A 26,697-nucleotide genomic window follows, 5' to 3' on the forward strand; every position below is an offset into this window, starting at 1 on the left:
GCCAGAGGCTCGCGCCGCTCCGCGTTACTGGCGCGAACCAGTTGCAGGCAGCTCGTCTGCGTGGTGGCTCGCCTATTGCTGCCCCGTCCCGCCCGCCGCGTCCGCCGCGCCCGCCGCGCCTGGCCGAGAGGCTACCTCACCAGGCGCACAGCCTGCCCTGCCCTCCCGACCCGTTCAGAAGCGATCTGAGACGCAGCCGCGCCGGATCCGCGCCACCTCGCAGGACGTACCGTGTGGCCCGTGCCACCGTCCGCCCCGTGTAGTGCGCCACCGCTGCCTGCGCCGCCAGCGCGAGAGCCGCCTCGGCTCGGGTCGAATGCTCGCCAGCCTGTCAGAGCTGCGCTGAACAGCGCCTCCCGCCGCCCTCCCTCTGCCGTCGTCTAAGGCGCCGTGTCACCGTCCCCCGGTGGGCTTGGACGTGGACGCACTCGCCCACGCCCACGAGGAAGCCCTGCTCGCCAACAAACTGGTGCTGTGTCCGAGGGAATGGTGCTGCACTTCGTCAGCGCCCTGGCCGTCGCCCAGGCCGCCCCGCTGGTCGAGCACGCTCACCTGCCTCGCCAGGATCACGTCATTAGCTGACGACCAGCTCCCTCGTCCCCACTCGGCCGCAAAAAGAAGAGGCTCTGGGGAGCGTGCCCGCGGAGGCCCCGTGCCTGGACGGAGGCTGTCCCGCGGCGAGGGACGCGCCCGGGGGTGGAGGCTGTGCCCCGGGCGTGCGGGGCGGGTCAGCGCGAGGCGCTACCGCCATGCTGCGGGCCTGACGTAGCTACGCTCGTGCTGAGCGTGAGCGAGCCCTGAGCCCGCGAGAGCGTGAGCCTAACGAGCCCAAAACGAGCGTCGCCGACAAGAGGATGCTGCTGTGGGTGCGACTCATGGTCGTCGGTCCGGGGGTGGCCCGGCTGGTGGTGGTGATGCTCAAGAGACCCCACACTGGCCCGGGGGCCGGGAGGGAAGCCCGCGGATGGGGGAGGCCCGCCGGGCCCGCCTGCCGCGGCCCGAGCCGCTTCTACTTCAAGCGCCGCTCCCTGGCCCCGCGTCTCAGGCTGGCCAGCCTGGGCCTGGGCGCCGTCCCTGACCTACCCCAGGGCCGCGGGGCTCCCGGTGGGAGTCTGGGAGGCCGGCACCTGGCCGTCCAGCGAGCCGCGATCCGGGCACTGGAGCTCTGCCCAGTGTAAGCAGGGAGCTGACCCACCTTCTTCTACCCCCTCTCGGACTCACACGCACACACTAACAAAGCGTCCCCTTGCATCATCCTCGCTAGGCCTACACCGACCCAATCCAACTCTCTGCCCGAACTCTCTCCTTACCATCTTCCCATCCACCTTTATGACATTAGTCTCTTCATCTGTACTGCACTGTACTGTACTCATTTGATTTTAAACTAGGGTCGTCAGATTGTTTACTCTTACTGCCACTACACTAGAATACATCACATGGCATTTTACCAGAGCCAATTTTTATTTTTCCTCATAAATCAATATCCCTAAATTTTAATTTTCAAATATTCTGACTTACGTCAGCATGATGTTAAAAACAATTCTTTTGCAGGGTCAACTGTGGACCGCCATTGAACACTCCTCCATTAAGCTCATCTGCTGTGCCAAAGGAAGAGCCCAGTCACACGTTGGGAGACAGCTCGCAAGGGCTTCCCCCTGGACTACACATTTCAACACCTGGTGGAATCGACCCATCTATCAATGTGCTCAGTACATCTGTAAGTCAACTAAGAAATATTAATTTTGAGTTTACATTTATTTTTGTTTCTTTCTCTTTGTGTTTGATACAGACTAATGACAATTATCTGTTATCTAGGCATTTTGTGAACCACTTATAAGCACTGCCACCGATCAACAGACATCTCAATGGTTGCAGAAACACAGATTTGGAGCTCACCTACGGATTTTTAACAGTTTCTGCGGAGCAGATCTTTTACGTTTGACTAGAGATGATCTAATTCAAATATGTGGCTTGGCTGATGGCATACGTCTTTTCAATGCTCTTCATGCAAAGTAAATACAGAAACAACCTTTTACCTGTTATACAGTAAGTCTTATCATGAAAGAGTATTTCATCAACGTTTTATTTTCTGTTCTCAGGAGTCTTACACCAGCTCTCACCCTTTATCTTACCCCTGCGCCTGACATGAAAGAGGGTGTTTTCAGAGCATTGTATTTGAATTCTCTTACTTGCGGCGAGCTCAGTATTCGTATTGCAGCCCATGTGGGCTTGTCTCCTGACCAAATAAATGATGTATTCATTGAAGGGCCAGGTGGCATCCGTGTCCTGGTCACAGACGATGTTGTTCGGCACATGAATAATGAGGCACTCTACATTGTTGAAGTATGCCAAGGTGGGTAATTTCTTCTTACCGATATCACCATCTGTGATCATAGTACCACTTCAAACTTTAAATATTTTTTTTAAATTTTCTTTTTAGATCATACTAGAGAACGCTTCTGTCTGCTTTTGAAACCAACCACAAAGTAAGAAGCCAGGTTTATCATCTCTGAGTGAATCCTTACTGAAGAAATCTAAGGAGATTATTCTGACTCATGTATAAGATGACGTAAGAACTTAAACCTCACTGAGGATTTACTTGCAGCTATTAGTCATAGCATTTACCCTTGCCTGAGTAATTTCTGGCTTGGTTGTTATAAGTCAAGTCGAATATAGCTGCTAGATGTGTCTGCACTGTTAAATGTTTAATTGAAATGAGCTATTTTTGAAGATCCGTCAGTTAACCGAAGGGTGGTGGTGAAGACTTTGAAGAGAGATCAGAGAGTTCATTCTTGTGGTGGAAAACAGAGACATTGATGGATAGAATGAAAGGTGGACTTAATGATTCTCCATGTAATTGTATAGGACATAAAAGATGATTGTGAAATATCGGAACACATTCAAACTTACACCTTCACTGAATTTAACTCCTCTTTGCTTGTTTCATTTTACATTCCCCTGAATAGAACATGTAATTTAATAAGCATGTGGTGGAAACTTCTTTTTTATGTATGCTTGTGTTTATTTCTTTCACAAGAGTGGTTTTTATAGTTGATATTTTATTAAGGAAAGGAAAGGAAAATGAATTGTTGGTTATTATAATGGCGGTGTTGTGAAAGTTTGTTATAAAATATTTTAATTATTTATTGTGCATTGTAGTAGCTTTTTTATCCCATGGATGTCAGAGGATCAGTTAAAGAGAGAAATTTCAGAGAGAAATATTCCAAGTTACACTTGATAGTTGAAGGCTGGGAATTCAAAAGAAAAAGCTATGCTAGTGATGTCTACTTATGTTATGTAAACATAGGCCTTTATAGTTCATAAATATCCCACTTTTCATAGTAAACAGTATTTTTCTTTTAGCCTGATGGTCTACGGTTTAATCCTTTGCCAACTTTATGCAAGCAGTGGTGTGAAGCACCATCTTTGTTAAAGCAGGTGACAGAAGCCCTCTGCATTTTTTTGTGCAGTAGTTCGTTTTTGTTTTGGGTTTTTGTTTTGACCATATTGAATTATTATTACTATTACTATTGACAGCACAAGTATAGAAAGTTACATTGATTGTTCAGTCAAATGTTCTTGAGTGCATTTGTTTTTAAGCTTTCAATCTTCTAGATAAGAAATCATTTATTGCTTTAAATTCCTCACATTGAGGGTGCATCAAACCTACAAGGTTTATTCTCACCATAATTATTATTCTATCATAGTGAAGACCAAATAGAACAGTCGTAAACAGAAGCTCAGTCAGTTGTCAGTTCCTGCTCTTTTGATTGATTTTTCGGTTAACACTGCTGCTACTGACTTCTAGATTCAAATGTCTAGCTTTGGGCCTAATTTCTGTTCAAAGTGTTGGTAGTTCAAGCTTATCTTACATAATGATATCTTGTTTGACTGCTATGTCACTTACAGTAACCCTACCAAACTGAAAATGTCTTGGAAAGCCTCATAGTCTCTGTTACTCAATTTTAGAATTTGTTGTGGAGTTGCTCAATTACAATTCTTGATAGTGTTTTTTCTGTTCTTTTTTTGCATTCTATTCGTGTAGTTTAACTTATGTTATGCAAGCAAGTTCTTGGTATTGTTTTTTGTGAATACTGTAGTACTGGTACTAGTGCTATCTTAGCAGCTGTAGTTGTCTTCTGCTATGAATAACATGATGACATGAGCAGCCAATAATTTCATATCTAGCTAGAATCGAACAGGACTGTCTACTTTTGTCTGAGAATTTCTCTTGAGATTATAATTGTTTACATGTACCTATAAAACAGATTGTATGGTTTCCTTAAGTTTTTGATACAATTGTGTCCCTTGATATAATCTTTTATAGTGGTAGTACTGTAGATCTGTATATTTCTCTTCAAGTCATGCTAAAAGTTTGTCAGGATTCATTTTAATGTTTCAACAGTTAGATTCCCTGCCAATTCTTAAACACCCAAGCTTTCTTGAATTTAGGCAAATTTTTATTTTAAATTGCAAGAAATCAACACATGAATTTTGGATACTGTGATAACTTGATTAGTGCAGAAGACTGAAGAAAATTTGAGTGAATTAGAGGAAACACTCTTATTTAACTTCTACTTTGAAAATTTCACGCATCACTTATTACATCTGACAATGTCAAAATGTGAGTTTTTTTTTAAATGCCTGTTTGTGGTTTGCATTACAGGGAGAAAAACCTAACTGCATTGAAATTTCTTGCATAAAATACTTGGATTTTGTGTATTTTGCCTGGGTGGACTTTCTGGACCTTTCCTTTTTTAAACACAGGAAGCACTAAAATTGTGTTTAGTAACATGGTTAAATAAATTGAATTTAACTTCATTAAATGGTTATTACAAAATGATTCTTCCTTTATTGTGTTTCAGCTTCTCAATATTCTCAAAGAAAATATGCAACATACTACATACTTACAAAAGTGCCGGATGTGAAGTGACCCAATGATCTTATCAAAAACACTGCAGCTTGCACAGTTTTCAAGTATCACCAGTAAGTGTGGAAATCAGATACAATTACAACAGTTCAACTTGAGAGGAAAAAACAAACATCCATATCACAGATAGTCAAAGTAGGCAGTAAAGTACAGCATATAGCAATAAATCTTAAAATAGTAAACACACATAGTGAAGTTCACATCATGGCCAGATAAAATTAAAAGTATCCGATCAATATAGATAGAATATTGCATACAAAAATAAATTTAACAAATCTTATTGTGAGCCTTGATGAGGTTCTAGCAAACAAGACCCTGATAACCGCAACCATCACTCGATTTCAACTTCATAGCTTGTCTGAAAACAGTGTAACATAAATGTACATTAAGGACATTGTTTTTGTTTCCAAAAACACAAATTTACTTAGATACATATTCAAAATCAAGAATTACTAAAAGTAAAAATAACGGCACTAATCAGTATCAGAATAATAGTCGAGAAATAAATATACTTCAGTTACAAAATCTGTATGCTTAGATAAGGTAAAACAATCATTGCTATGTTTTAAAATGTAAAAATAAAATCTTAATTTGCCTTGACGAAGAAACAGTCCTGCATTTCCGTTTCAGCTTGTTTTACCATTCAGAACACATGTCATTTCAGCAGATCTTTTTTTTATAAAAATTGAAACAACATGGTATTCACAACTTACAATAAATAAAAGAAATGCAAATTAGAGGTCACTGTGGCAAGTACAAAATTATAGCTAATCAAGCAAAGTAGTAGAAAGCTGAGAAACACAAAGAAGTCTGTATGGATGTGTTACAACCAACCTGATTTCTGCCAGTCTCAACCTTGACACATTCAGCAAAGAAAAATGTACCCCATCAAAGGCAACTAAGTCTAAAAATTCCATGATAACTAACTGAAATAAGAATACACATATTCATACATATCTATATCAATAGATATACACAAAGATATAAATTTCAATCATGTTTGATTATTAATTAGATAGATATTTAAAAGTGTGAATGTTGTCTGTAAAACTTAGCATTCAGAACACTCTGTTAATTTTCCAGAAGGTTCAACACGTAATTTGTGTGCTTTGGCCAAATGTTCATTCAGACTTGTCTTTTCACTGGCCATTCCCACTCGGCACACGGGACAAACAATGCCAGCAACATCACTATGAAATGTGATGGTATGCTGCTCCAGGTGATGCTTGGCAGCAAAACCCTGTCCACATTGATCACACTTAAAGGCACTTGAGCATTTCCTCGGTACAACAATATTGGGTTTTGGTTTAGGCTTAACTTTATCATGCTGTTTCACATGACTTTCGTAAGTTTCAGAGTCTTTAAGCACTTCATTGCAAACTGAACACACTAATGCTGGAGGCCCACCATTTTCAGCAACCTGCTGAATTACTGAATCTATTGATGATGTACTAGTTGTGGGAGTTGCACCTGTGCTGAACACAGTTTGAGCAGCCATTGGCGATTCCACATTTGCATGTAATGACGAAGCAGAAGGCTTCACATCTTCATTCAATTCCTCATCCTCATCCTCTGCATCTTCTTCTGTTGTTTCAGGTTCTTCTATCTTAACATCCACTTCGTCAACTTGTTGGACAGGTTGCATGGATTCCAAAAGTTGAACTGATTGCATTGGTTGTACAGGCTGCATTGTATGAAGTGGTTGCACGGCTTGAATTGATTGAACTGTTGGTGCTGGTTGCACAGCCTGCACAGCTTGAATTTGTTGAACTGGCTGCTGAGCTGCTTGCAATGCTTGAACAATACTTTGTTGGATTTGGCTTGCGTAGAGGTTATCTTGTACACCTTTGTCAGTTGGTACTTCAAAGGATAAAGGTAACATGCCTGACTGATCAGGCTTCATGCACTCAAGGTAAATAACTTGATCACCTTGCCCTGTAGATATTACACCTGTACCATCAGGTTGCATAAATAATTGCGGAATTATTATAACAGTGGTATTTGGGCCCAAACCGTGTCCGAGATCTTCAGTTCCAGTTGTTAGCGTTATTGGTATGACTGAATTATTGTTGAAGCCCTCAGGCAAAGTGATGATCTGCTTTGATGCATCATTGGCAACTTCCATACCTTGAGTACTTTCATCGTGCATTTCACTGATACCTTCTGGTATGGGAAGCTGAATAGTTGGGGTCGGTGGATGGTGGCTCCCTTTTATTTCCATAGGGGTGTCACGGAATTTGCAGAAGAGCCTGACATGATTGTTGAACTCTGATGTCCTCTGGAATCTCTGCCCACATTTGTAACACACCATTGGTTCCAAGAAATCAACCTTTGGAATGTGAACATTGACATGAGAGAAAAACTCTCCTCTTGCAGAGGTCATGAAATCACAAGCTTTACAACGCAAATGATTCTCCCCACTTTCCAGTAAGTGGTTATCAATAGCTTCTGGACTTTCAACTTTAACAGCACATGTTGGACACTTGTTGTTGTTAGCATGGTTGGCCATATGTCTATCAATCGATCGCCTCCATGACGTAATATTTTGAGCACAGATTGGGCAAGAAAACAATGGTGTCTTGTTATGCATACAAATTATGTGTTCCCTTAAATGACTGTCATACTTAAAAGTCTTTCTACACACAGCACATTCTTTATCTTTTGAACTTCCAGCAGCTTTGCATGTTGCAGCCACATGGGCATCATACAGATCTTTGTCTTGAAACATGTAAAGGCACTTTTGGCAAGTATACAACTCAACCTCAGAGTGAGAGTTCATGTGAAAGTGAAAAACGTCGAAATTCTCACAAACAAGACGACATTCAGCACACTGGTATTGCCCTTTAAAGAAAAACAATGATTAAGATGAAACCGTTTGCTTTGGAAAAGTTACTGCAAGTGAAACCTTAAAATACAAACTTACCCTTTGGAAGTATTTTCCGCCGCTTCTTAGGTCTACAAAAAATATAAGATAAAGTTTATTTAATAAATATCAATTATTGATGAGATTTGATTTAACTTGAGATTAAAACGTGTTAAATACCTTTCACATTCATCATCATCAAGAGTGGTTCCAGCAGTAAGTTCAGCTCCTGCCTGATTAATGAAATCAACAAGGTTGGTTGATACTGTTACAGGTTCTGTTGGATTTTCAACCAAAGAAATCTGAAACCAAAAGAAAATGAAAGATAAATACAAAACTAAGAGATGGAGCAAAATGAATTTAAAGAGCAAATTCAGTGGCCTGTTGCCAATCGTTTAAACTTACTCTGTTGTTCATGTTTGCCTCAGCACTGCTAGAATCCTCATGATGGTTGTCAGCAGGCTTAAACTCCACAATAGTATTATGACCGTCACCATGAGTGATAACAGGTTTATACTCAATAATATTATTTTGAGTATTATTCTGCTCAATTACAGTTCTATATTCAACAATATTATTGTGAGTATCATTCGGTTGAATTACTGGTTTGAACTCGATGCCATGATTGTTAGATTGGCTGGTCTCACTGGTCATACCCTCATCCAGAGCAGAGCTGTATTCACCCACGTCGCCAGTAATCACCTCCCCTTCACACTGTCCAGGACTAGAAGAACTCTCACCCTGCGTTTTAAAAGAAGCGGTAAAACTTCATTCGTGAACATATATTCAACAAGAGCAACAGGGCAATTCAATAACATCTTTGTTTTACTTACATTACTTCCTGTGTTATTATCCTGGACTTCAGGAAGCTGGCAAAAGCCAAGAATGAGTTCGTCGTTCCTAAAAATACATAGTAATATTGAAATTGTGTACAGCGTAAACAGTAAATAGGCTTGAAATTGAACAGCAACAAGACAGAGGTATATAGCACACAAGATAAGAAATCCACTCTAAAGTGAGACTGATTATTAAAACTTACTCAGACATTTTTCCTGTTTCTCGAAAATGCGTTAAAGACCGGGAAACAGCTCATTCCGAGAGGGGAAAGAGGCCGCGGTTGGGAAAATACGAAATAACCATGATGAACATAACCTGACTACAACAACGTCACCTCATTCAAATGAGAGTACACACGGGATAGGCATATGAAACAAATTCTTTAAGATAAAAAAATAATCATTCATTAGCTACAAATTTCCATTAACACGATAACGGCAGAAACAAACTATCACAAGAAATCCAAATATTTGGGTGAAGGATTGACAATGCAACAACATCGTGCTTGTACACAAGCTAGCACGCATCCGGGGCTACCAAATACCCCGAGACAAAATTTCATTGAACCTCAAGCTCAGAACGTTTATATTCAGCCTCAAAAGTTTCATTTCAGACATTTGGATAGTTCTTGAATAATTCAAATTAATTCCGAAATGACTTTGCGTCTTCATAAGAAACTATATAATATCTTCATACTTTTGAAAAGGTTGTTTGGTATTTGAAGGGCGAATTGACATTAGGCGGTTATTTGCAGAAACAGTGGCTGCCGTGTTGTGTTTTTAGAACCATGTGGTAGCTGTCTCGTGGTCCTGATTCCTCTGTTAAATTTCGTAAAATTGTGTAGTGTTTACCGTTAACTGGCTCATTTGGTTAGTTACAAGACGTCTTAAAACAACAGTGACCCTTTCACCATGAGGTAATTTTTACTAGTGCGACCCGTGTCAAGAAATATTCTTAAAAGCATTGGCTAACCTATCGGTAATATTTTGTCAATGTGTATTGCCCTCATATATTCTCATGTTCTATCTAACAGAATCTTTTTGCACCCTCTGTTTATTTGTAACTAATCCTCTATAATGTTTTCTGTTGCAGTATTGATACAGAACATTCTTCCAAGACCAAAAAAGATTTGTTGAAAAAGCGCAACAATTCTGGGACTTTTCATGTTGAGAACCCTAAGAAGATGAAGAAAGCAGCTAAAAACTCTAATTCAGAAGAGAGGGCGATGAAGAAGAAGAAGGCACCTTTGGTGCCTGATGATGTTGACAGTATGGAGATAAATGCTATGAAAAGTGTAAAGCAAAAACGTCATCTTGATGGTGAAACCAATGAAGGTAGTCCTCCTAAGAAGAAAAAGTTCACTCCTAAATCGCATGTTAAAGGCAAGCCTAAAAATGGGTTTGGCTCTCACTCTAAGAATCCAAAACAACCCAACGCAGGTAAAGTTCCTCTTCCAGTGGAGGTATCTGAATTATTAGAGTGTCACAGTTCAATTATTTGGTACTTATATAACTACAGCATCTGAGAAACCAGACTGGAATAAGTTCAAGGAGGATAAGAAGGCCCTGCGAGAGAAGCGCCGAGCAGCTCAAAAGGCTGCTGATAGTTACGATGTATCTCTTGAAGCAAAGAAAATACTAGAAAGCATCCGTAGTAGAAAATGCCCTGCTACAGAACAAGTTAAACAGCTTGAAAAGTTGCACACTCTTTTGAAAGGCAAATTACTTTCTGTAAGATCTCATTTTTTGTAGTAAATACTATTGGCTGTATTTGTCACTTTTACATTGTGCTTTAGATACTAATATATTTGTTTACTTACAGGTAGCTTATGCTCATGACATGTCTCGTGTAGTAGAGACAATGCTGAAACTGGCTCATAGCCATAAAAAAGCAGAAATTTTGAAAAGTATCATTCTAGAACTACTCCCTGAAGTTTTACTTATGAGTAAACGGAAATATGCGATACATGTGGTGCGAGCTATGATAGCACATTCACTTCCATCTGAAAGATCAGAAATTCTGAAAAAATTTTCAGGCTATGTCACTAAGATTTTAGGTCACAAGGTTAGTTTATTCAAAAGTATATTTACTGAATCATGTGTTTCTGTAACCTTTAAAGAATTTATTCAAACATAGTTTTTTTCTATCTAGATTGGCAATGTAGCTTTAGCAGATTTGCACTCAAAGATAAAGCCTGAAGAACAGAGTATACTTCAGAAAGAATTGTATGGTGGAGCTCATAAGTTAATAACAACAGAGCCTGTATTAGGGCTGGAAGTAATATTTAAAATATTGCCTAACATGAAAGAATCAACTCTTACCAATACAAAAGAAATTTTAATGGCTCTGTTTGAAAAGTATGTTCATACTACTAAACATCAGTTGTATTTTGAACTTTGGTATCTTTTTTAAAGTTAATTCATTTACTTATTCTTCCTTGCTTACATATTCTTATTTATTCTTAGAAATGTTGTTGAATCACCGATTGTCCATGCAGTGTTGCTAGATTATCTTGGTTTTGCCAAGCCAGAAGACCAATCAGAAATGCTTGAACTAGCTAAAAACCACATTAAAGCTCTGACTCAGTCCAAAGATGGTGTCCATATTGCTATGATGTGTGTGTGGTTGAGTGGTCCAAAGGTAAAGAATTTTCATTTACTGTATCTATCTGTCCATCATTTATTTACTTCATTTTGTGTAACTTCCTTTGTAATATTCAGGCCAGGAAAAAGATGGTGAAGGACTTGAAGGAGGGATTTGTTTCTCTGGCTTGTGGGGAGCACACTCATATGCTTCTGCTTGCAATATTTGATAGCCTTGATGATACTGTTTTGGTTCAAAAGGTAAACAACTGAATTTTTTTTTTTATGAATTTAAATTTTTGGCCGTTGTTTAACAGCTATTTTCTCTCAGGCAGTGTTGACAGAGCTTCTTGCTGGAGACTTGTCACCTCTCTTAAATAACACATACGGCCGTAAAGTCCTAATGTATCTATGTAGCAGGCGCGATCCCAAGTTGTTTACTGCACCTGTTGTTGCAACTTTAGCCCAAGGAGACAATAATCCGCACAGGTTAGCCTTTATTTTTCTCTCATTTTTTCAATGATTTCATAATCCATTGACTAAAGAAGAGTATTGAAATCAAAATGTACTAATCAAATCAAATTTCTTCAGTAAAAAAGATGCGAACATTAGGGCTGAAGAGCTTCAGAAATTTTCTGTTCCATTTCTCCTTGAACATATAGCCCAAAACACTTCTGTATGGATGGATAATAATGCTAATCTACCCCTTGCACTTGCTGCTATGAAAGCTGGAACTGGTATGGTGAAATACATTCATTACTAAGCTCAGTTATCTTTTACTTGTCTGCAGTGTGTTTCAAGGTGTGCTGTTGTTGTTTTCAGGAGACAAATTACAGCCAGCATTGAAGGCCATTGCCAAGCATACTGCGAATCCACCAAAGTCAAAGCAAATGGGCATAGACCTTAGAATAGCTGACAATACAGGATGTCACATGGTTTTGAAGAAATTAGCTCAGCATGACAAAGTATTTGCAGAAAGTGGCCTGGGTACGATGTTTCTATATAACAAAAGTTTCTTTTTTTCCTTACTTTTTTAATAGTTGGGGATCAGGAAATGATTAATTCTCTTTGTTTTAGCAACTTTTGGAGAAGCCCTAATTGCTCAGCTTACTGATCAGCACTACTTGGCATGGTTGAAAAATAATCATTGCTGCTTCCTTTTATTGGAGTAAGTTTTATTTTCTTCTCCTTTGGTTAGTAACAATAATTCTCATATGTCTAAAACTCAATCAATACTATCATTTCAGGATCCTGAAAAATGGAACAAGCGAAGTCACTGAGATGCTGCGGTCCAAAATTAAAAGCTTGTCATCAAGTGTTTGGAGTAATAAAAAGGAAGTAATTCCAGCTGGTGGTGTGAGAATTAAAGAACTTCTGTGATCATTTGTCAATATTAGTTTCGTGAAGAAATGTGAATGTTTCTTATATGGAATATCGGCAAATAATTTTCAATTTTCGACATTATTTTAAATTGTAGCACCCTGCTTATTCCTGACTGAAAATTCATATCTTGAATTTTGTTATTGTTCATAAGACAATAAATTTGATTAATGTTATCTGCCTGTAATCTTTATCACTTCTGGTTCTCAGCAGAACAGTTTTTTGTAGTCAACATTAAGGCTTTCTCTCCCGTTCTGTCTCTCTCTCTCTCTATCCCTCTCTCTCACTCGAGTTTCATATGGTTAAAGCTGCCGTGCATTTTTGAAAACAAGGTATTGTCATAAATAATTGACAAGATTATATTTTTAAATTATAATTTGTCATTTGGATTTATTTATCTCAGCATACTTTGGTTGGAGCCACGTCGTCTGTTTTCAGGTAGTATGATCCTTGTTCCCTATGGATAAAATATACAAAGTAAATAATGATAAATGAAGATCAATTGACTGAAAGGAGAATTCATACATACTTAAACTGAACTTCGTCTCCCATGCAGCCTTCACTTGGACCTTTGCAAGTCCCATCTCTAGCATCGCTATTGCTGTCACAGAAATCTGCTTGGTATCCTTTCCCTTTGGTAATAGACTCAGCAAAGTACTCGTATGATCGACCGTGGGCGCACACACCTTTAAATAAATCGTGTAAGTTATTAATTTCTCATTCTCTGTAATCTGTTCCATACGCATTATCAGACAGATTTTAGTTAAGAAGAGTCACGTCCTTATCACAAATCTCATGACACCTTGAAAGCCAGACGGACGTCTGATAAGACTTTAATGCGGGCTTGATCGTGGATAGCGAGTGGTAATCCTATAGGAAATTCCGATATCTCAAGAGAGCGTTGCGCTCTCCAATAGTTTACCGGTCAGGTCCAGGCCGCAGCCCGGCTGCTCCCTTCCTCCGTTGGGGTAGAAGTCGGAGGTGCCGAGGTCGGTAGGAAAGCCGAGCAACCCTGCGCATGAGTGGATCACGTCCACCAAGACACCGTCGTCCTTGCTCAGCCTGTCGGTATCCGGGGTTATAATGAAGAGCGGCCACGCCGGGTCGAGCCCTGCCAACAAAAAGGGGTGGGATATGGAAGACCTGAAGTTTGTCGCCCGCCCCTTCTCACCCCCGTGAGAAACGTGATACCGAGGCGATATCGGATTGGCGACGTAAAGGCGAAATATATCACGTTTCCGGCTAACTAAGGGCCGCCTCTCGCTGCCCCGCCGGAGCGCGGACCTGTGACTCGTGCCGGCCGCTGCCCCTCGGTCTCGTTCAGGCTCTTGGCGGAGATGCCGGCGACGTGCGCGCCGAGGCTGTGGCCGATGACGTGCAGCTTGTCCGCGGTGGCGAGCTCCTGCTCAATCAGGAACGACATCAGCTTGCCGACGAGCTTTCCGACGAAAGGCACGTTCAGGCGGGCCGTCACGTACAGGGGGTTGGGGCACAGGACACCCCAGTCCACGCCGACGACGTTGTAGTCCCCGTGGGTCATGTAGGCTGCGAAGTGTAAGAGACCGGGTTACGCGATAGCAAGCAAGGGGGGGGGGTGGTCAGAGCGTGTCGAGCAAGCGCCTCACCGTCCTTGATGAGCTGGATGATGGGTGACGAAATGCTGTTGGTGAAGCCGTGGATGACGATCTTTGTGGGCAGAGCCGGCTCCCATCCAGCCGCGAGGAAGTCTTCGTGGTCCAGAGTCACCTGCGTGCCCTCCACACTGCTGTAGTTGTTCCTATGTGGGCGGAAAAAAAATAACGACCCGTGACTCGCGTTCCTATCTTACGCGCGCTGTAATGGTGGGGCTTCCCTCCGCGTTTTGGCCTCACCCCTTCGTGAAGACATGGAACTTCACGTCGTCCTCGCTGGCGCCCAGCTGCTCGTCGCTGTAGTCGGCGTCGTCGCCGTTGAAGGGGTTGCCGTCCTTGAACATGCCCCTGACCGACGGCTGCTCTCCGACCACCACGCCCCAGACGGGCTTCCCGCTGTCGTCGGCGAACTGCAGGAAGTCCGGGTAGCCGCCCTCCTTCCACGCCTGGATCTCGTCCTGGATGCGGTGAGTTTTTGTTTTTGGCTCGTGACGGGGGCTGGGGGCGGCCGTCGCGGCCGCCACGAAGACGACGAATGCGACAAAAGCTCGCAACATTTCTGCACAGGTGAAACGGGTTTTGAAGAGAAGTGCCAAGGTGCCCTCACAAAGAACGCTTTCTGGCGCTAACCCATACGATGCGAGTAAACTCTGGACGGCCTTTTGGAAAAGAGTTGTCTCAATTAACCATCGTTCGAGTACATAAAGCTTAGGAAGTTTTGGTACGCCAATTGATAGCGCCTGCAACCTACAGGATAGGCTAGCCCGCTAAGCAGCTGTGAGCAGCAGGCGGCCCGCTCTCTGAGCGCACTCGCGCGTGGGGTATATGCGAATCGGGCTAACAATGCTAAATTACGTTCAAAGCGGGTGAAACCCGAGCATGTTTTGAAGAGGGGAAAAGTACAGAGACATTATTCTCGAAAAAAGATTTGCACTTTTTGAAGCCATTCGTTGACACATAAAATAATGACTTTTTCAAGTTTGCAAAGGCCATTTTAACAACCGCCATCTCTAGCGACGAATGCTAGACCGAAACACGGTGCTATATGCTTGCGCACAAGAATTTCAGCTGTCCATTAATCTCTTTACTAGGTTGCTACACGACGACTCGTTCTCGAGAAAAGAGTCGTTTGCCTGCTGCATTCGGGCCTCCTCCCCGCCCCGCGAGAGAATAACCTATCGGCTCGTGAGTCGGACGCCAGGCGACAAAAGCGCCGCTCGTTTACACCCTCTATCGCGTCACTTCGGGCGTCGGGGGACGGTCACTGCGGGCGCACCTAACATGGAAAGTCACATAGCGTCGCCATCCTAGCAGTCATTTAGGAAAACCGTTAGGAAAAGCTGAACAGTGGTCGTGCTCGAAAATGTTTCTAGACCGGTACCTGCGCTGGTGGAGCGTCGCGAATCACTGGCGTTCACATGCCGCGGGCTACTCGTTCGCCGTTTCTCGAGGCTATTTAAGCGGGGGTGCCTTGTTTTTAATTCCCCCGTTATCTGTAAGATCAAGCTTTGCGCGTCCTCCCGCCGCACTGGCTGTGACTGCTACTGGGCAACCGGGCATTTGTCTTGTCAGCGTGTTTCGGTAATCCCCCTGGATTAGACTGTAAAGGTGTTTTTACCCCTTTGGCGGACGAGTCGTGTGGCAATCTGGCTGCACCCACCTGCATATGTTCCAGCAGTAAAAAACGTCTTATCGAGCATCTAACGTCCACAGCACTTAAGTGAGTGACACGTGCAGTGCACGTTGACGGAAGGCGTGAATGGATGCAAGTCCGTAATAGGATACCTTTATGATGCATGCACCCTGCCAGACGGCCGGGGACTTCCCGGGGCTGAATTCGCGCAGAAATACTAAAATAAATCGAATAATACGCACATTTAAGCTTTCTGGTCCCCAAGTAAAGGCGATACTTCGACGTCTCGACGTCCAATCGACGTTCGTCAACCTTTCTCACTGATGGCTATAAGGCCATCCGACTAAAAATACAGTTGACGAGGTTCGCGTCTCAAATGAATGTAAGACCTAGAAATGACCTTCGGCATTGCGGTCTCTTCATGCGACGAAGCATGGACGAGCTCGGCGGGCAAATTTTCGCAATGGGATCCGCGCGGGGAGTTCGCGTCCCAGCGGTGCGATGCCAAGGTAAGTAAACCGGACTATGTGAATCCGCGAACCGTCCACCCTTTGACACCTCAAGAGACCTGAGTTTCGAGAAACACGTAAATTTCGGGTTCCCGGAAAAAAACTATCGAACATATGTGGTTATTTTTTGGTGCTTTTGTTTCGGCCAGACCATGCCCTTCGCAACGCCGCACAGCATGCCTCTATCACTCAATTGGTTTAGGCGGAAACGATAAAAATTCCTTCGAGCGGGGCGGTTATTTGGGCCAGACCATGCCCTTCCCAACGCTGTAGAGCGTAGGGCATGCCGCTATTACTCAAACTATGGTTCGAATGAATTCGTTCGAACGGGGGCGCGAAGACTGAATGAGAGGGCGACCGTTCGAACTAATTTTCCTCGTGTGGGGATCGTCCAGAAATTGCGACCGTTTTCTCGGATTTATTCGGCAAATTTTGGGAGCACCGGCGGCGCCTGCGAGACTCGGGATAGGCCACGCTGCGGTACACGCGTGCACAGCAGACAATGTGTTGCCTACCTACCAGGCGCTATGAGAGCTTGAACCAACTGAACTTCGCGCATACGAACCTGCCGAGCTCGGCCGATTCAAGCAGGCCGTATCGGCTCAATGTAGGTTCCGAAGCGCCCCCGCCTCGCCGAGACCGAGACACTCCCCTCCGCGCGGGGGATGGGGTGGTCGCGCCGGTCCACGCGTGTTGCCCCCGCGTGGGACCCTCTCCACGGTGGCGTGAGGCGCGTTGGAACCGTTCCTGGGACCGTCGCGGTTACGCCCCCCATCCTCGCCCCACCCTCCGCCGGTGGCCTCAAGTGTTCTCCTCCATGAGGACCTGCCGTAGGCAACCCAAAATACTGTCCGTTGTTGCTTGGGACTCCGGACACCCCGGAGGACGATCCCCGGAATCGCCATCTAAATCTGTTAAAACAGGTTGAGGGGGGAAAGGGGGGTGGTGGAGAACGTTTTCCGGAAGCTCTCTGCCCTCCTGTAGTACATCATCAAATGAATACAGAATTTTCTAAGAAAAATGTCATACAAGCAATCCAATACTCGCTGTTCAAGAGGCCGCGGGCGAACGGGCGGCAAACATTCTCTTGCCCAGGTGCCTCCTCTTGGGTAGGCCACCGATTTCACACAGCTGCTTGGCGGGTTGGCCTAACCAGACGCGTGGTGGGCGTCATCATCGGCGTTGCCTCGTAAAACTTTCATAGTTGCCATGCACGGTAAACTTTTATTTGTTTTGTTGGAAGGGTGAACATGGATTCTAGAAAATCCTCGAGAAAATCAGATTCATGCTTTCACTATTTTCAAATAACCCGCGCAGAAGGTTCTCTCGAAAAGAAACGAGAGTATCGTAGAGGGTTCGAGATCGAGAGTTGGGGTTCGATTAAGGCGCCAAAGTCCGGTACACAGTTTTTTAAAGCAGTTTTTCACGTCACAACACAGAGTTAACTTAAAGTGAAGTGGAAAACCTCTTGAGGATCATCGCCAACGGCCGCCGATCGCGCTGACCCACTCCCAGGGCGTTTAGAGATATTTGTATCACAGAACGCTGTCGATGTAAGTTTATTTTAGCTCCGATAGGCGTACAAAAAACATTGTTTAACACGGCAGGGAGACCGCCCTTGCCTATCCCAACACAGAAACCAAGCCATCAATATCGCTTTGGATATTTCATTTTGGTGGTCTAATGTCTTGTCGTTTCATTTTCCTTATTTACCTTTACAATATTCCTGTCGAAACAAATTTGAGTGTGTTTGGTATCAATTTGTTATGATGTTTAGAATTTATATTTAAGAAGACCCGGCCGTGTCTTTTAGGTTATGAATCGTTCACATCTTGAATGGTTTCATTTAGAGAAGTAATTAAATGTTACCGATACAGCCCCTTTCAGACATATGTATCAACGTTTAAAATTTGATCATCCAGATCCCACATAGCCTAAATGTTGGGCAGGTACCCTGTTAATGTAGGATTGAGAACATCTAATCTTATCTACTGTTGTGCAATGGTTGTTCCTACCCGCTGGTGTCTGATATAAGAAATTCCTTTTTGTTCCAGCACTTGTCAACATGTCAACCACATCACAAAAATTAAAGAACTTCACGTCTGAGCCTATGGGTGACAAGCCTGTCACCGATTTGGCTGGAGTTGGTGAAGTGCTTGGTAGAAGATTGGAGTCTCAGGGCTTTGATAAGGTATGATCAAATTAACAAGAAGTTACACTTGAAATATCCAGATACAGATTTGTCATCTATTTCAAAGAAGTACCAGTGTGTGGTAGTTGACTAAATCGGGGATGGATCGGAATATTAATCAAGTCAATTTCTTATTGCTTCCTTTATAGCAGCAATTACAATTTGAAACGTTATATTTACAGGCTTATGTTGTCCTTGGTCAGTTTCTGGTGTTGAAGAAGAACAGGGAGCTGTTTCAAGATTGGATGAAAGAAGCTTGTCAAGCCAATTCAAAGCAATCCTCTGATTGCTTTCAATGCCTATCTGAATGGTGTGAAGAATTTTTGTAAACTTTGTTTTTTACTTTCTTGAGAGGAATTTTTATAAATGTACACTATATGAACAAAACTATTTTTATCCTCTTGCTGCTTTGTATTCCTTCTCTTTCTGCTGTGATGTTGCTTTCTGGTTAAACATGAATGTTGTGAATTCGAACTTAATAGAGCCAACTATTTGCATTGCCGTTTATAAAGAAATTGATTCCATGTATATTTGCAATGTCATTAACTTGTCACATAGTTCTAAGATTTTATTTTGGTTTTTACATTGATAATAAAATTTTTATCAGTATCTCGTAGACTTGAAATTCTAAATTTCCTCTATGACGCATTTTACAATAATTTATATACTTGGTTTTCAACCCCTGTTATGGTGTAAGGGTTCACTATCACGATGAGAAATATTTATTTAAAACTTTGGATCATTTTAACTTTACTGATTGTAAGTACTATGAAATAGGATTGCTGGCAAGTAGCAAGTTAAGAGGTATGGCTTGAAGTGCAGTTGAGTCTTCATTGAACTGCCTGTCTCTCATATGGCAAAATCTCAAAGCATTACTGAAACAATTCCGCCTAATCGAATTCGTGTAAAATTTGCGAAAGAACTGCCACATAAGCCGAGGACGCATATTTGACCAATGGTAGTCCTCTGGAATTCCTCCTGGGGGTCGGACTTTAAACTAGACGTGATTGGCCGACCATCACCCTGACTAGTCAAGTTGAGCTCTACATATTCCCTATAAAAATAATGTTCTACAGGAAGTACTATCAAACACACAGTTCCGCGTCAATTAAATATTGGTTTTATTTTTTGTACCATTGAAACGAATAGGTGTCAGAAGATACGATATTCGAACTCAGACGCGTATCTTTGTTGTTCTCAGTCATACATTAGGCTCGAAAAGTTTCACAGTAATGGCGGACATGTCATGAAGGTTCCAGGCCAGAGCGGTGGTACAATGGAAGATCCTTCGTCACAGAACCATAACGGGCAATTAGGTCCTTCTGCTGGTGGATTTTGCGCAGAAAATAAACAAAGTGACGAAGGGAACCAAAGAATTCAGTATTCAATACCCGGCATACTTCATTTTATTCAACATGAATGGGCTCGCTTCGAGATGGAACGTTCGCAATGGGAGGTGGATCGAGCAGAATTACAGGTAAACAGTGCAGAAGTGTTCTTAATTTTCGATGCATTATTTGTGATTTTTATTTGTCTTGTTATATTCTGTACTTTTATACCATTTTTCCGAAGCCTGGAGGTATAACTTGTCCCACTTCCTAGCTGTTCAGTGTAGGCTGAAGTTATATTTATTCTTAATTTTCTAGTCTTATCTTAATGCATGCCGTAATTTTCATGCTGGTCGTTCAATTCTTGAATAATATCTCTACTGATTTCTACTCGACCCTTACCCTTCCATTCCGTTAACTTTTTTAGGCCACTTTTAACTTTTAACTAACCTATACCGACATCAACAAAGACGGTATTTCGTTCTCCGGTGCTTGTCAACCACACATCTTATTTTTAAGAGAATTTCTTGTTCTTGTAATGTTTGATATTCAGCCAATAATTTTTAGTTTCGACGAACTTTAGCACCTCTTATATTGCCATTTTTCTCAGTATATAGTTTTTTAAAATTAAATCAAGTTGATTCATGTATCTTGTTCACAAATGTCAAAAGTGTCCAACTATGACAATGAATATTTAATGTACTGAGTTCTTTAGTGGCTTTGGAATGGTCTAAGCTAGTTATTTTGAAAGTAAAAACTCTCAATTATACACACTCTTTGATCCAAACCATACTGCAGGTGGAAAGAAATATTGATATTGTCTTTCTCTCGTGTATGGATTCTGGCATAGGTTATATTTAAATGATTATATTTGCTATGGTATTACAGTTGTGATGAATCTGGAATGTAATCAGTTTTTCTTCTAGTCCTGTTATGATTATAAGCTAGAATTGGCCATGCTAATTAATAAAATCTGTTAATTTTCTCTGTCAGGCACGGATAGCATTTTTACAAGGGGAGCGTAAAGGACAAGAAAATCTAAAAAATGATCTGGTTCGTCGTATTAAGATGTTGGAATATGTTTTGAAACAAGAAAGGTGAGTCCAATTTCCATTTTTCAGTTTTGCATCTTTTGTCTTTCTCTTTAATTCATAGAAATCAATCTTTTTGCAGAGCAAAATTTCATAAATTGAAGTATGGCACAGAACTTCAACAAGGCGACATGAAACCTCCAGTATTTGATGATCCAGGTGTTGCAGAAATGCCTGTAGATGGAGAATTGCCTTACACTTCTGTGAGCAATATAAGTTGGCGCCAAGGGCGACAGCTTTTAAGGCAGTAAGTACTTCGTTTGTTTTCAATTTTGGTTATCTGTTTGCTTCATGTTTAGAACTAACCTTTCTTTCTGTCCTTAGATATTTACAGGAAATTGGCTACACTGACACAATAATTGATGTGCGGTCAAATAGAGTTCGTTCTCTGCTTGGGCTGAACAATAATGCTGAAGCTGAAGAAAACCTTAACAATTCTCAGCCAGTTTCTACAGCTCTTAATGGGAATGAACCAGCCAAAACTCCGAAGAAACCACAGGTAATGTTAAGAAATGTGTGCATAATACTGTATGTGATTTGAGTGTGTATTCACTTGTATTTTCCTTCTTTTTGTGTATTCAATTACAGCAACACAGCTCTTTGACAGAAGCAATGATGATGGACACTGAGGCAGCTGTTATGGCAAACTTTGAATTTTTAGCCCAAGCAGATGTAGATCTTGATGATGATGAAGACATGAGTGATGATCTTGATGATCAAGCTGATGATGATCAGGACGATGTAAAAACAGCTAGACGGAAAGGCAAGGTGAGTATTTCTGTTCATTTTATAATCTGTTGTAGATTTATTAAGTACTTTGCCTATCCATGGAATGTGACACTGAATTTATTGCTCAGGGCAATGATGGCCTTGGTGATGATGTGGATGCTGAAGCTCAGGTAGTTCTCAATGAACTAATCCTTCTCACTGAAACAGAGGATAATACTGATGGTCGTCATCAAAGTGACTCTAATGAATGGGGTAAGATGAATTTATTTGGTATCCGTTTCATCTTGGTTTGGTTTCTTTCAATAACCGAAATTTGCTTAAAATAAAATATTCTTTGTCATTCGCCCCTTCCAAAGGATCAGGTATGGGGTTTCAGGCAGGAACTAGCCCTCGAAGAGGGTTGAACTTCATTACTGATGAGGAAGCCTCAGACTCAACGCTTGGCCTAGGTGAATTAGCCCAACTAACTGTTAGCAATGAGGCAGATCAGTTTGGGGTAAGGATTAATTTTATTTGACTTATTGAAACTTAAAAGTGTATGCTGTTATTTTATTTGGAATCCCAAATACATTTCAGCCTTTATCATCAACGACCAAGGAGCTTCGGAAGACGTGGCATGCTAAATACACTCTTCGCAGTCATTTTGATAGTGTGCGTGCTTTAGCATTTCATCCTGTAGAGCCTGTGCTGATAACTGCAAGTGAAGACAATACTCTGAAATTGTGGAATCTTTCCAAAACCGTTCCATCAAAGAAGTGAGTTAAAGTGTCTTATGATTTATGTCTTTGAGGTGCAGTGTTAAGATCATATATTATATACTACTCTTCTTTGTCTTTGCTCTCATTAGATCAACCTCATTAGATGTTGAACCATTGTATACTTTCCGGTGCCATACTGGCCCTGTGTTATGTTTAGCTATGAGTACTACTGGTGATCAGTGCTACAGTGGTGGTGTGGATGGAAAAATCTTTTGCTGGAATCTCCCCAATCCGAATATTGACCCTTATGATAGTTTTGGTAAGAAGCTAATGTTGTTTTTAAAAATTATTGTGCAGCATTTAAAAATAAGATTTATTATGAGATGCAATAATACCATGTTGTTTTGCTTCTAGATCCTAGTGTTTTAGCTTGCACTTTGGACGACCATACAGATGCAATTTGGGGTCTTAGTATACATAAGCAAAGACCACAGCTTTTATCTTGTTCTGCTGATGGAACTGTCAAATTGTGGTCACCTCAAAGCAAGATACCATTGCTTTCAACTTATTCATCTGAGCAAGGTAAAAGATGGAAATACCGTAAATCTGTGTAGTAAATTTTATCCAGATTCACTACCTAGATTGAATGTGCAATGCCCCTTTGTTAATTTCCTATGTAAATTTACAGATGGAGTTCCTTCATCGGTTGACTTTGTTCGAGATGAACCAAATCGGATGGTCACAGCTTTCTCGTCATCACATTGTGTTATTTATGATTTAGAAACTGCCAAACCGGTTGTACGGTTGGAGTCCAGTCAGGTAAGAAAATAATAATGTAGTAGTCATTTTATAATTGTGTTTAGCCAATATCAATATGTTTTCATTATTCTCTTATGTATAGGAGGTGCTGAACAATGTTGTTGGAAGACAAATTAACCGAGTAGTAGCTCATCCCACACTGCCCCTGACAATAACTGCTCATGATGACCGACATATTCGATTTTATGATAACACATCAGGAAAGCTTGTTCATTCAATGGTTGCACATCTTGACTCAGTTACAAGCCTTGCAGTTGACCCTAATGGTCTCTACCTTCTTTCAGGAAGTACGTAGTATTATCTATTCTTAGTTGACTTAGAGCATGTGATTTTATTTTAATCTAATTTCTTTAATTGTCTGTCAGGTCATGATTGCAGTATCAGGCTATGGAATGTTGATAACAAGACTTGTGTACAAGAAATAACTGCTCACAGGAAGAAGTTCGATGAGAGCATTCTTGATGTAGCTTTCCATCCATCTCGACCATTCATAGCTAGTGCAGGCTCCGATGCTCTTGCTAAAGTGTTTACTTGAGCTGGTCTTAGCTTCTAGAATAAGAAGGTTCGCCTGCACAAAATGAATTGTTTGCTGTTTTGTTGTCAATGGATTAGGCTTTTAGTCTGCATCCATTTGCATCTAAAACTTTTGTTCAGATGCGCCAGGACCCCGCCACTCCAAAACTAGTCAAGCTGTGAGGGTGTTAAATAATGAGATGTACCTACATAAAAATTTTAAAAAAAGTTCGGAAAGCTGTTTAGATATTTTTAAAGTGAAATATGTAGTTATTTTCCTATTTAGATGTCCTTGGTGGGAAAACTTTTCAGAGACCACTGAGATGCCAAGGTACCTAGATTATAATGCCGTGAATTTCCAGGACTTTGTGCTCAATACCAAGAATTCATCAGGTTATTTGTCAGTATCTGCTCTCAGGTCTTTGTTTTGACTTGTGATGAACTAAGTTTAGTTACATTATTACAATTTTGGGGGTTATTTGTTGTACAATAAGGGTCATAAATTTGAAAAATAATTAAGTCTTCACCTGTTTATCATAGGTGTAGGTGTGACTTAACTTCAATCAAGAGAGATGATTTTTGTACTAATAAATCAATTTTTACCTATTTCATTTTTATTTTGCTTTCATGAACTATCTCAGTGTGAAAGTCCGAAGTCTGTTTATACCATTCAGTTATGTGCTCCTTGTAGAGAAAAATCAGATTAAATTGCATATTTTAATATCTTAAGAAATGTGTGCAAGAACTCTTTCTGGACTGGACCAAGTTCATTGGTTCATTTTCTGTGTTCCTCTTTTGCCATTGGAAGTCACTAAAACTAGGCCACTGACAATTGTACTTGGCTAGTCATTTTCTGATAATATCTTAGGTTGAGATTTTTTCTCCTGTCCCATTTTGGTTGGTACTTGGTGATGGGGTGCTATATTATGAGCATGATTCTGCAAAGTGGTGGCGGGGTTCAGCATCTTAGGATCCCACCTTTTTTCCTTTGCCCCTCTTACTCCCTGTGTTTCATCCACTCATTCATCATGCAAAAATTCTACCCGTTGTCCCCCCTATTCTTTTCCAGTTTTGTGTCTCCCTCATTTGTAGCCATCAATGTATTTTCTTTCCCTCTAAGGGATGGTCTTATACCTCTTGGACTTCAAAATTAGCCATGTTCTTGCAAGTTGACCATTTATCATGTACTTGTTGGCAACTCATAATTTATCTCTTAATTCTCACAGTGTTAGTCGTGAAGTTAGAGTTTTTAAGAATATGAGGTACCTTAAGTTAAAATTTCCTTGAGCTGTCAAATGATTGAACCAGCAGGTTTTAATGAGAATTTAGGCAATAACAAACTTAGAAAATTGAGGCATTTTCTATGTTCTTCATGATGTGTTGCATTTAATGACTGGGTTGTCTTTTTTGTTAAGACTTCTTGACACATAATCATACTTTGATGACTACCCAGAATCTTCTTGAAAATTTCCTGAGAGTTCTACTGATTTTATATCTAATTAATTTTCTAGAAACTGCCTTATTCAGACTTTCCATTTAGGAGAATTACCTCTGAACATTCTCCTTCTGTTTAGAGAAAGCTATTCTGTATTTCCTGATTACGACCTCTTTTAATCAGAACAGTTAATTCAATTTGAGGAATGGACACACTCTTGTACAGTAGTATGGTTTTCCAAAGTAGACTATAGAAAGTGAGCATGATCACACAAGTTCATGCATGACTTGGTGAACCATAAAAGAAATCCATACATGTTCGTGTGGGTTGCTGACTGATGCAAATCTACTTATTTAACCAAACCATGTAAAAATAATGTATCTTTTATGTAGCAGGCAGTCTGTTGACCATCACTATAATCATTATTAGAGAAGACAGCAAGTTGAAATGGCAGATTTTCTACCTAACCTTCCTTCTCTATTCTGACAATTGTGCCATACTTCCCCAGAATGTTATTTATGTTAATTATGCATGATGCACCTCTACAAATTCTAAAGAGAGGAAGAGAAACTGGTTATATTTTGCATTTTTAGTTGCTATTTGCTCTAATAGGGCATCTGGTTTTCTGAAATGTTAATCATTAGAAGGCACTTTTATTAAATATAGTTTGTAATTGTAACTTGCTGTCATATCACATATTAATGAATGTATCTGTGTATGTCATTAATGGGTGTCATCCTACAAACAACTTGATATGATGTAACATTTAAGGGAATAATAATGTTTTAGAGTTACCTTCAAGTTTTCATTTTGAACACACCCCCTTTTTACCATTCCACAGATACATGAATTATAATGTAGACATTGATTTGTGATGACTTTTCTGTCTATCTGTTGATGTCATGCAAATTCTTGAATCTTTAGTGGTTCATTAGGAAAGAGTGGAATGAAACTTTATTGGGATCTTTATAATAGATGATGGTTGCATGGAAGACTAGAACTCTGATCACAGGAGACTTTTTGGCCTTAAGTAATAATGAATCAATTTTTGGTCACATTGGATCTTCCAACTGTCTCGAGGAGGAATTCTGTTTTGTTAAATGTGATAAAAAGCTATTAAAGCAGAATTCAGAGTCAAGCCACAATCCTATAAACATCATATAGGTAGCTTGCTATTTGTCACAATTGAAAGCAAACACAAAAAACGTTAATTTATCAATCCTAGGCAAGAAAACCGTCTTCAGGAGTAATTAGACTGATTTTAACATTGTAAAAAAAAAAAAAAATCATATTTGATCACCACTGGCTTCATTTTTCTTGTGTACTTCTACTGCTTCATTATTGTAACATTCTTAGTTTGGCATTTTTGTTTTTATCTTGTGCACTATTATTTATTATGATGGTAGTGCTGTAATCTCGCCACCACCCAGTTTTATTTTCCCCCATGAATCGGCCCCCCTGTGCGACATTTTTTTTAGTACCTATTGCATGGAGGTCTGTGGTAGTTGTATGACAATGCTAAAATATT

The 26,697-nt window shown here is 41.0% G+C and overlaps 6 protein-coding genes across 9 annotated transcripts in view; 4 read left to right on the forward strand and 2 right to left on the reverse strand.

Moving 5' to 3' along the window:
• LOC113202153 (transcription factor CP2) overlaps positions 1–4,826 on the forward strand; it is a gene marked incomplete in the record, with an annotated part of 47,190 nt that extends 42,364 nt beyond the window's left edge. The window contains 4 exon segments of the mRNA XM_052268597.1: positions 1,552–1,717; positions 1,816–2,012; positions 2,100–2,353; positions 2,441–4,826. Coding sequence (XP_052124557.1) covers positions 1,552–1,717; positions 1,816–2,012; positions 2,100–2,353; positions 2,441–2,490 — 667 coding nt within the window.
• LOC113202152 (uncharacterized) lies at positions 4,822–9,178 on the reverse strand. The gene is made up of 6 exons (XM_026416248.2): positions 8,833–9,178; positions 8,627–8,693; positions 8,199–8,534; positions 7,974–8,095; positions 7,854–7,885; positions 4,822–7,771 (listed from the first exon to the last, which is right to left on the reverse strand). The coding sequence occupies exons 1-6, from the start codon at positions 8,838–8,840 to the stop codon at positions 5,982–5,984; spliced, it is 2,355 nt and encodes a 784-aa protein (XP_026272033.1). The 5' UTR covers positions 8,841–9,178; the 3' UTR covers positions 4,822–5,981.
• A 199-nt stretch (positions 9,179–9,377) lies between these two features.
• Positions 9,378–12,768, forward strand: LOC113202155 (pumilio homolog 3). Of its 2 annotated transcripts, none has more exons than XM_026416254.1 (12): positions 9,378–9,546; positions 9,723–10,069; positions 10,149–10,360; positions 10,452–10,694; positions 10,782–10,987; positions 11,096–11,270; positions 11,351–11,473; positions 11,544–11,701; positions 11,804–11,949; positions 12,035–12,199; positions 12,290–12,380; positions 12,460–12,768. In XM_026416254.1, exons 1-12 carry the CDS (start codon positions 9,542–9,544, stop codon positions 12,590–12,592), a joined length of 2,004 nt encoding a protein of 667 aa, XP_026272039.1. In that variant the 5' UTR covers positions 9,378–9,541; the 3' UTR covers positions 12,593–12,768. The 2 variants fall into 2 exon arrangements, with proteins under 2 accessions (XP_026272039.1, XP_052124564.1); XM_052268604.1 differs by having other exon boundaries at positions 9,382–9,608.
• Positions 12,769–12,949: 181 nt separating this feature from the next.
• On the reverse strand, positions 12,950–15,764 carry LOC113202156 (phospholipase A1). 2 transcript variants are annotated; one of them, XM_026416257.2, is made up of 7 exons: positions 15,605–15,764; positions 14,464–14,782; positions 14,218–14,369; positions 13,877–14,137; positions 13,515–13,703; positions 13,122–13,278; positions 12,950–13,049 (listed from the first exon to the last, which is right to left on the reverse strand). In XM_026416257.2, exons 2-7 carry the CDS (start codon positions 14,778–14,780, stop codon positions 12,992–12,994), a joined length of 1,134 nt encoding a protein of 377 aa, XP_026272042.1. In that variant the 5' UTR covers positions 14,781–14,782; positions 15,605–15,764; the 3' UTR covers positions 12,950–12,991. The 2 variants fall into 2 exon arrangements, with proteins under 2 accessions (XP_026272042.1, XP_052124568.1); XM_052268608.1 differs by lacking the exon at positions 15,605–15,764 and adding an exon at positions 15,500–15,521.
• A 1,985-nt stretch (positions 15,765–17,749) lies between these two features.
• LOC113202161 (barrier-to-autointegration factor) lies at positions 17,750–19,165 on the forward strand. Of its 2 annotated transcripts, none has more exons than XM_026416262.2 (3): positions 17,750–17,918; positions 18,420–18,556; positions 18,739–19,165. In XM_026416262.2, exons 2-3 carry the CDS (start codon positions 18,431–18,433, stop codon positions 18,883–18,885), a joined length of 273 nt encoding a protein of 90 aa, XP_026272047.1. In that variant the 5' UTR covers positions 17,750–17,918; positions 18,420–18,430; the 3' UTR covers positions 18,886–19,165. The 2 variants fall into 2 exon arrangements, with proteins under 2 accessions (XP_026272047.1, XP_026272048.1); XM_026416263.2 differs by lacking the exon at positions 17,750–17,918 and adding an exon at positions 17,995–18,327.
• A 488-nt stretch (positions 19,166–19,653) lies between these two features.
• On the forward strand, positions 19,654–25,963 carry LOC113202148 (striatin-3). The gene is made up of 13 exons (XM_026416243.2): positions 19,654–20,033; positions 20,878–20,981; positions 21,058–21,222; positions 21,300–21,474; positions 21,564–21,743; positions 21,833–21,956; positions 22,061–22,200; positions 22,281–22,459; positions 22,552–22,721; positions 22,817–22,984; positions 23,091–23,221; positions 23,304–23,508; positions 23,587–25,963. Exons 1-13 carry the CDS (start codon positions 19,803–19,805, stop codon positions 23,754–23,756), a joined length of 2,142 nt encoding a protein of 713 aa, XP_026272028.1. The 5' UTR covers positions 19,654–19,802; the 3' UTR covers positions 23,757–25,963.
• The last annotated feature ends 734 nt before the right edge of the window (positions 25,964–26,697 follow it).

Source organism: Frankliniella occidentalis, unplaced genomic scaffold, assembly GCF_000697945.3.
Source record: "Frankliniella occidentalis isolate FOCC.00 unplaced genomic scaffold, Focc_3.1 Scaffold4, whole genome shotgun sequence".
In the NCBI taxonomy this organism is placed as follows: Eukaryota; Metazoa; Arthropoda; class Insecta; order Thysanoptera; family Thripidae; genus Frankliniella; species Frankliniella occidentalis.

Bases quoted from the DNA above. Each gene is read 5' to 3' on its own strand.
- LOC113202152 (XM_026416248.2), bottom strand. The intron at 8,096-8,198 runs GTAAGTTTAAAC...TTTTGGTTTCAG, and splicing joins AGGCAAACATGAACAACAGA to ATTTCTTTGGTTGAAAATCC. The intron at 7,886-7,973 runs GTATTTAACACG...TATTTTTTGTAG, and splicing joins GATGATGATGAATGTGAAAG to ACCTAAGAAGCGGCGGAAAA.
- LOC113202155 (XM_026416254.1), top strand. The intron at 11,271-11,350 runs GTAAAGAATTTT...TGTAATATTCAG, and splicing joins TGTGGTTGAGTGGTCCAAAG to GCCAGGAAAAAGATGGTGAA. The intron at 11,474-11,543 runs GTAAACAACTGA...ATTTTCTCTCAG, and splicing joins ATACTGTTTTGGTTCAAAAG to GCAGTGTTGACAGAGCTTCT.
- LOC113202156 (XM_052268608.1), bottom strand. The intron at 14,370-14,463 runs GTGAGGCCAAAA...CCGCCCACATAG, and splicing joins TTCCATGTCTTCACGAAGGG to GAACAACTACAGCAGTGTGG. The intron at 13,050-13,121 runs GTATGTATGAAT...TTTTATCCATAG, and splicing joins GGAGACGAAGTTCAGTTTAA to GGAACAAGGATCATACTACC.
- LOC113202161 (XM_026416262.2), top strand. From the start codon at position 18,431: ATGTCAACCACATCACAAAAATTAAAGAACTTCACGTCTGAGCCTATG. The intron at 18,557-18,738 runs GTATGATCAAAT...TTATATTTACAG, and splicing joins AGTCTCAGGGCTTTGATAAG to GCTTATGTTGTCCTTGGTCA.
- LOC113202148 (XM_026416243.2), top strand. From the start codon at position 19,803: ATGAAGGTTCCAGGCCAGAGCGGTGGTACAATGGAAGATCCTTCGTCA. The intron at 21,744-21,832 runs GTGAGTATTTCT...TTTATTGCTCAG, and splicing joins CAGCTAGACGGAAAGGCAAG to GGCAATGATGGCCTTGGTGA. The intron at 22,201-22,280 runs GTAAGGATTAAT...AATACATTTCAG, and splicing joins ATGAGGCAGATCAGTTTGGG to CCTTTATCATCAACGACCAA.